This window comes from Chrysochloris asiatica, unplaced genomic scaffold, assembly GCF_000296735.1.
Source record: "Chrysochloris asiatica unplaced genomic scaffold, ChrAsi1.0 scaffold00472, whole genome shotgun sequence".
Taxonomy (NCBI): Eukaryota; Metazoa; Chordata; class Mammalia; order Afrosoricida; family Chrysochloridae; genus Chrysochloris; species Chrysochloris asiatica.
In genome coordinates this window covers 385,933-393,456 of record NW_006408990.1, presented here as the reverse complement: position 1 = coordinate 393,456, position 7,524 = coordinate 385,933, and the positions used below count along the sequence as shown (strand labels likewise).

The 7,524-nt window shown below is 47.3% G+C and overlaps 1 protein-coding gene across 1 annotated transcript in view; it reads left to right on the top strand.

Moving 5' to 3' along the window:
• CRMP1 (collapsin response mediator protein 1) overlaps window positions 1-7,524 on the top strand; it is a 100,161-nt gene that overhangs the window by 74,193 nt on the left and 18,444 nt on the right. Inside the window, exons 6-7 of the mRNA XM_006877306.1 lie at window positions 4,295-4,375; window positions 7,074-7,142. Of these exons, the coding sequence (XP_006877368.1) occupies window positions 4,295-4,375; window positions 7,074-7,142 (150 nt within the window). The remainder of the gene's footprint in view (window positions 1-4,294; window positions 4,376-7,073; window positions 7,143-7,524) is intronic.

Here is a 7,524-nt window from a genome sequence, read left to right as displayed (position 1 = left end):
GAAGACAGTTTAAAAATGGTTGCAGCAGTACATCAACAGGGAGCTCCCCGAAATTGAAGCTGGATTCAGAAAATGTAATAGGAGGTTGTCATTGCTGATGTCAGATCTTGGCTGAAAGCAAAGCATACCCTAAAGATGCTTACTTGAGCTTTATTGGCTATGTAAAGACATTTGACTCTGTGGATCATGACAAGCTATGGATAACATTGTGCAGAACAGGCATGTAGGACATTTTATTGTGTGTTCATGAGAATAAGAGGCAGTCATTGAAACAGAACCAAGAGAACATTGAATGGTTTAAAATCAGGAAAGGTATACATCAGGGTTGTATCCTTTCACCATATGTATTAAGTCTGTATACTGAGCAAATAATCTGAGAAGCTGAATTACATGAAGAAGACCATGGCATCAGGATTGATGGAAGACTCATTAACAACCTCAGATATGCAGATGGCTCAACCTTCTTGCTGGAAATGAAGACAACTTGAAATACTTTGTGACAAAGATTAAAGAATACAGCTTTTAGTACAGATTACACCTCATTATAAAGAAAATAAAAGTCCTCACAACTGGACTGAAAAATAACATCATGATAAAAAGAAAAAATAGAAAGTGGTGAAAGACTTCATTTTGCTTGGATCTATAATCTATGATCATGGATTCAGCAGTGAAGAAATCAGGTGAGACGTGCATTAGGCACATCTCCTAGAAAAGATCCTTTTAAAGAGCAAAGATGGCACTTTGAGGACTAAGGTGCACCTGACACAAGCCATATTTTCAAATGCCACATTCATATATGAATGTGAATCTTGGATAATGAATAAGGAAGACCATAGAGGTACTGATGCTTTTTAATCATGATGTTGGTGATGAATATCGGAAGTCCCATGGACTGCCAGAACAAACTAATCTGTCTTGGAAAAGTACAGCCAGAATGAGCCTTAGCAACCAGGATGGTGACACTGCCTCTGTTGTCAGGAGAGACCAGTCCTTGGAGAAGGACATCATGCTTGCTAAAGTGGAGGGTCAGGAAAAAGAGGGAGACCCCCCCAATGAGATGAATTGCAGCAGCACTTGGCTCAAACATAAACAACCATTGTGAGGTTGATGCAGGATGGGGCAGTGTTTCATTTTGTATGCATACGGTCACTTTGGCATAATTACACCAGCACCTTTACCCATGTGTGGGGAGACCAGCTCTCCGCGGGGGGTCATGGGACACGAGAGGATACGCGGAATCAGCAGATGAAGAAATGAATGAATACAATCGAAAGGCTTTTCAGCTTGCTTTGCTGTTCAGCTCTTCTCTCCAGCTTCTGCTTTCTGCTCCTACTCTCTGCTTTCTGCTCCTACTCTCTGCTTTCTCCTACTTCATTTTTCTGCTGCTTCTACTTTCTGCTTTCTGCCTCTGCCCCTACTGCCTCTGCCTTCTGCTTCTTTCTGCTCTATGCCTTATGCTGTCTGTCCTCTGCCTCGTTCCTCCTCCCTCCTTTCCTCTGCTGCTTCTGCCAGCCCAGCTCAGCAAGTCTTTATTTTTTATACTTAAAACTACATAGTACATGCATTGACACTTTTATCATTTTTTGAATTATTACACACTTAGTCACAACATTCTTGCACCTGGTCATTAGACAACCTTGACAAAAATACTTCTGTGATGTTCAGACTGACCTTCATCTCCTTTCCCAGCATGTGATAAACTGTTTCTTCTTGTTTCTACTAAAAGATTATAAACTTTCTATCCTACATAATGTGCTATTATTTTCATAATAAGGGTATTCATTAAATCGCTTAGAAGCTATGTGGCTTAAAGCCCAACCTGGCTACTTGCTGCAAGAAGTGTAGATTATTAGGTCAAAATTATCCTTCACTTAAATTCATTATTGTCTGCTTGTTTACGCAGGTGTCTGTATGTAGGGGTTTGAGAATTCTAGCTAGTGACTGATTGTGGTGAGGTCTATGGGGGTAGATCAGCTTGACTCTAATTTGCTATCTGCTCTTGTGGTCTCACAAATACAGTTACTTAGGTTTTCTATGAAAGGGAGTAATTTACACAATTTTCTTTGTATTCAATCCACCGAAGCTGAAAGCAATTGTTGATAAGCCAGTTTTTCCTAAGGTTTGTAAAATTCATATTGAAAGGCTGTGAATATTGCCATATTATATATTTTTACAAGTAAATTCAGAGTTAACTTGAAGGGAAGATAGGGACTAGCTTTTGAGAGTCATTTGCCGTGCATAATGTCTTTCCCCCCAGTGCGGCCGTGCCAAGCAATGGGAGTTAAGCGCTTCCCGCACCCATGTTGTTGTTGGGAAGTGCTATCGAGTCTGTTCCAACTCATAATGATCCTGTATAGGATTTCTGAGGGAGTAATCTCATCTGTCTCCCTCTGGATGGCTGGCGGGCTCAAACCATGGACCTTGTGCCTTGTAGTCCTGTGATTATCATATGGAGCTATTGTGCTCCCTATTCACCCATTTTTTGTTGTTGTTACGTGCCATCAAGTTGGCACCAACCCATAGCAACCTTACACACAGCAAAACAAAACACTGCCCAATCCTGGGCCAACCTCACAATTGTTGCCACACTTGAGTCCATCGATGCTGCCACTTGGCCAGTCCATCTCGCTGGGGGTCTTCCTCTTTTTCTCTGACCCTCCACCTTACCAAACATGATATCCTTCTCCAGTGACTGGTCCCTCCTGACAATATGTCCTAAGTATGAGAGACGAAGTTTGGCCATCCTGGCCTTCAAGGAGCACTCTGGCTGCACTTCTTCCAAAATGGATCTATTGGTTCTTTTGGCAGCCCATGGCACTTTCAGTATTCTCCTCCAACACCATAACTGAAAAGCATCAATTCTTCTACAGTCTTCCTTATTCACTGTCCAGCTTTCACATGCATATGAGCTTATTGAAAATACCATGGCTTGGATCAGGCACACCTTAGTCCTCAAACAGACATGGTTGCTCTTCAACACTTTAAAAAGGTATTGTGCAGCAGATTTGCCTAATGCAGTACATTGTTTGATCTCTTGACTGCTGCTTCTGTGAGTGATGATGGTTGATCCAAGAAGAATGAAGCCCTTGACAACTTCATTCTTTTCTCCATTGATAAGAATGTTGTTTATTGGTCCAGTGGTGAGGATTTTTGTTTTCTTGACATTATGATGTAATCCATACAGAAGGCTGTGCTCTTTGATCTTCATCAGTAAATGTTTTAAGTCCACTTCACTTTCAGCAAGCAAGGTTGTATCATCTGCATATCACAAGTTGTTAATGAGTTTTCCTCCAATCCTGTTGACCCACAAATGTGTAACAATGTTAATGCACACATCCTCCATCTACGCACATACTGATGTATAGTAATGAGCATCCATGCCACCTCTCTTGACATGTACACATGTAAATGCCCATCCACACCTCTTCCACCCACACCTACCCACAGACATGTAATAGCACTGTCAGTAGCTTCTCTGTCCACTCCTACCTATAGATGCGTAATCCTGTTGGGCACTGTCAGCTTCCAGCAAGGACTGTGCTACTGAGAAAAGATGAGAATGATGATGTGTCAGATTTGGGGATATTACCTGCTGGGCTCTCTTACACTCAAGACTCTTGACTTTGCTTTGGCATCACTGCCTCCCCTCTGCTTGTTAAAAGGTGGACATTGAAGTAGGTCTAATGTGGGTCCAGAGCCATGCTGGCTCCTTGCAATGTGACTGTACAACCTCCACGCCTCCCAATGCCTTAGTTGCCCCATTTATGAGTGAGACGGACTTGTGTACACTTTACTCATGAGACCCCTGGGAAGATGGAGTGCACTAACAACATCGAGTTTGACTGCAGGCTCCACAGTGGGTGAGCTGGGCATCTAATGGGTAGTTCTTGGTGTGGAAGTGTTCCCTGAGCTCTGGACTTTACGAGAATGTTTGTTGCCCATGCCCCACTGCCACCATGAAGTCACAGGGATTGAAATGCTTGTAGGATATGGGTGTCTCCATAGAATGAGAGTGGTGCAGGGTGAGCAGGTCAGTCACCAGCTCTCGTATCACCATCGATAGCTATGGGTACCCAAAAGGACTAAAGCCCAGGAGAAAGCCAAAGGCCCCCACCAGCCTGTGATTGGCCATCTGTGCTTTGGGATCTTCAGGATGTCAGGGCAGCTATCTACTGTGAATGTCACATCACACTGTGTCCACAGCTGGGCAAGAGCTGGTGGGGAGAGGACCGGGCTCTGTGAGTAAGTACACTGTGCCATTCCCATCTCCACCAATGTGCTTACCTCTCCTCAGCTCTACGAAGCCTTCACCTTCCTGAAGGGGCTGGGAGCTGTGATCCTGGTCCATGCGGAAAATGGAGACTTGATCGCTCAGGTGAGTGTGACCCTTCCTTGGTCTTGTTTGGGAGGGTGACCAGGCAGTAAAGGGTCAATCAGAAGCAGGACACCACACGTCAGACACACCAGGCAAGTCCCACACCTGCCTGCAGAGGGACCATAGAATCATCTTCACAGTGGGGCGACAGAACTGCTCAGGAGCCCAGGTGAGTCTGTAAGTGACAAGTGAGGACAGAACAAGAAAGAGCTAGGCAGATCAGGATACAGAAGCAGTCTTTACTCAGGGGAGGAGGGGTCATGGTGGATGGAGCCCAGGACAGCAAGCAGAAAGTGTCCAGCTCAGCATGTAACCTTAAGCAGAAGGTCAGGCCAGCACAGAACTTGCTCAACGCCTCCTTCAAGAGTTCTTGTAAGGATCGAGCCAGTGTGTGAGGCATTTGGCCCCTGACAAATCCAGACCTGAGTGTGTGGAGGGCAGGACGTGAGGATCAAGTGAGATCATATGGGCGGCACCCCGCCCCAGGCACATACAGGCCCCATCTGAGGAGGCCAGGATGTGGGCACGCAGCGGTCACTAGCTGCAGACAGAGGGGCTGGTTCTGCCTCCCTTATTACTCCACCGTGGCAGTGTCCTCAAAGTCATCATTTCCACTACCAGTCCACTCAAGGCCACATTAGGCTTTCTCTAGCACGTTCCTCAAACTGCCGTGTGCCTCTGTGCACTCCCTGGCTGCGTAGCCCTCCCACTTTTAAGTCATTGTGTGCTAACACACCATTCCTGGTACCAGATTCTGTGCTGACTATGGCTGCAGCGAATGGTCCCAAAGCCTCCCTCCCACAGCACACTGCTTCTCATCGGGGTTGGAGCCTTCACTGCAATGGCCACACAGACCTCACTGTTAGGAGGTTTGTTAGGGAAGTTACCGGGTTACAATGCAGAGTCAGAAAATGCTCAAGGTACAGCCGTAACTGTCAGGAGACCCCGTCCGCTGCCATGACCACAGGCAGGCTCCTCTCTGACCTGGCAGTGTTACAGAGCTCTTTTAGGGCTGCTGATAAATGCTCATAGGGCACACTACTCCACCACTGGGGGGTCTTGAACCACCAACCTTTCAGCTGAATGCATTAACATTTGCACACTCGGGGACTCTGCTAGATCTTAGAGTGTGCGTGTCCCACTTCAGTACCTGCTGGTGAGCCCTGCCAGTGTGCTGATCTCACCCCACACAGGGAGTCCAGCTGGCCGCCTCCAGCTCTGGAATCCTTCCCCTCCCCGGCTCTTCCCCACTGCCAGGGGCTTCTTAACAGCCCCCACTGCCGATTTTAAGTCAGTTGCCATTTGTCCATCTGTCCTCTCTGTATCTTCTTGGTCCCTGTGGACTTTCTGCCCCTTCTTCAGGTTTCAGAAGGGTGCAGAAATAACACATGGTCTCAACCCATGATCTTTAGCTGCAAGTCTTTAGGTTTGTTTTGTAATTGGCATTTCCCCCATTATGGCCTCTGATATTGAACAATTGTACGCTAAGATTTCTCCAAATCAGAATCTTGTGCAAGAAGCTTACAGGAAGGCTTTGTAAGACTGTCTTCAATAGCTGTGAGTGAGCTCATGTTTACATATCCCCACATGAGCTGTGGACCCTGAAGCTGTTCCCAGTACGTTCCTGTAATAAACGGGAGCTTCAGTCTACAGGTGTACAATTGGGGTTGTGATTCTTTGTCATAGGTGATGGGGTTGGAACATATGGGGGACGAGCCCAAGATGAATGACAACCTAACAGCAGAAGTTAGAGTTAGCACCCATGTGCAGCAATGCTGGTGGCAGCGGTATGCACAACAGTCGAAGGGTGGAAACAAGTGATTGTCCATGAGCCAGTGATGGAAAAGCGCAGGGGAGCCTCCAGCCACATGGTGGAATGATGCTTTTGTTGTTACGTGTTGTGGAGTCAGCTTTCACTCATAGGGACCCTGTCTAGGGTTTCCAAGGAATGGTTGGTGGGTTTGAACCGCTGACCCTGCAGTTGGCATCCCAGTGCTGATCCCACAGTGCCACACCTGAGCCTCCATAAAGAGAAGTGAAGTCCTAACAGGAGATGACGCAGACATGAAGGGACAGACAGACACGTTACCAGGAGCTGAGGGGAGAGAATGGGAATTCCTGTGAAGGGGGTGTCGTTGGCGATGGATGTACAACATGGCTGTGCACCTAAAAATGGTTAAGATGGTAAACCATGATTCTGTGTATGTTATACATTTTTAAACATGTGTTCTGACATAGCTGACCTCCAGGTCTCGTCCATTTGGTGCCGCCCCGTGCCCCGCCCCCCTTGGACCCTGTCTCATTCACAGAGTGACGCTCCCCGTGACCAGCGTGGAGAGGAGGACACTGAGGTGCCGGCCCCAGTTGATCAGTTCAGGAGCCGGAACCCTAAACTTAGGGTTCCTTGATATCAGCAACCATGCAAAACCCAAACACCACACTTGTTTCCCACTGAGTCCATATCTCAGAGATGCACACACAGTGGTGAGGTTCTGGCCCACTTTCAGGCACTTCCTTTTCTCAGAGAGCTGTGGACATGGCAGGGTTGGCTGTGACATTTGGGTCGCCGCAAGGTGAAGTGGACAGATTCAGCGTTCACACCCTGTGCACACTAGTCTGTTGGCCTAGACTGCTCCAGCAGCCAAGAGGGTCTTTCCAGTGGCCTCTGATCACTGACCATTGTGTCCTTGTCTTACAGGAACAGAAGCGGATATTAGAGATGGGCATCACAGGCCCAGAGGGTCATGCTCTGAGCAGACCTGAAGAGGTAAAATGCCATCTGGGGTGGGACTCTGTCTGATGTTCACCTTACCACCGTCTGCCTGGGGTCACCTCTGTGCCCTGTCCTCCCCGGGATCCTTGCCGCTTATGCCCTAATGAAAATTCTGCAGGTCACCCCCATCCCTGTCCTCCCCAGATATGTCGTCACCTGTTTGCACACTGCTGGTACCTCACCTCAGGGCAGATGGGAGTCCCGGTGTGAGCAATGCCTACAAAACGGTACAGATGTCACTTGTGCTGGAGGTGCCCTGGTCCGGAGTGGGGCCCAGACAATACAGGTGTCTGCTTCATTGGAAGAATGAACACAGGAGTGACGTGTGTGCATTCATAACACTGGGCACTTTATTGTTGTTGTTGTTAGGTGCCAT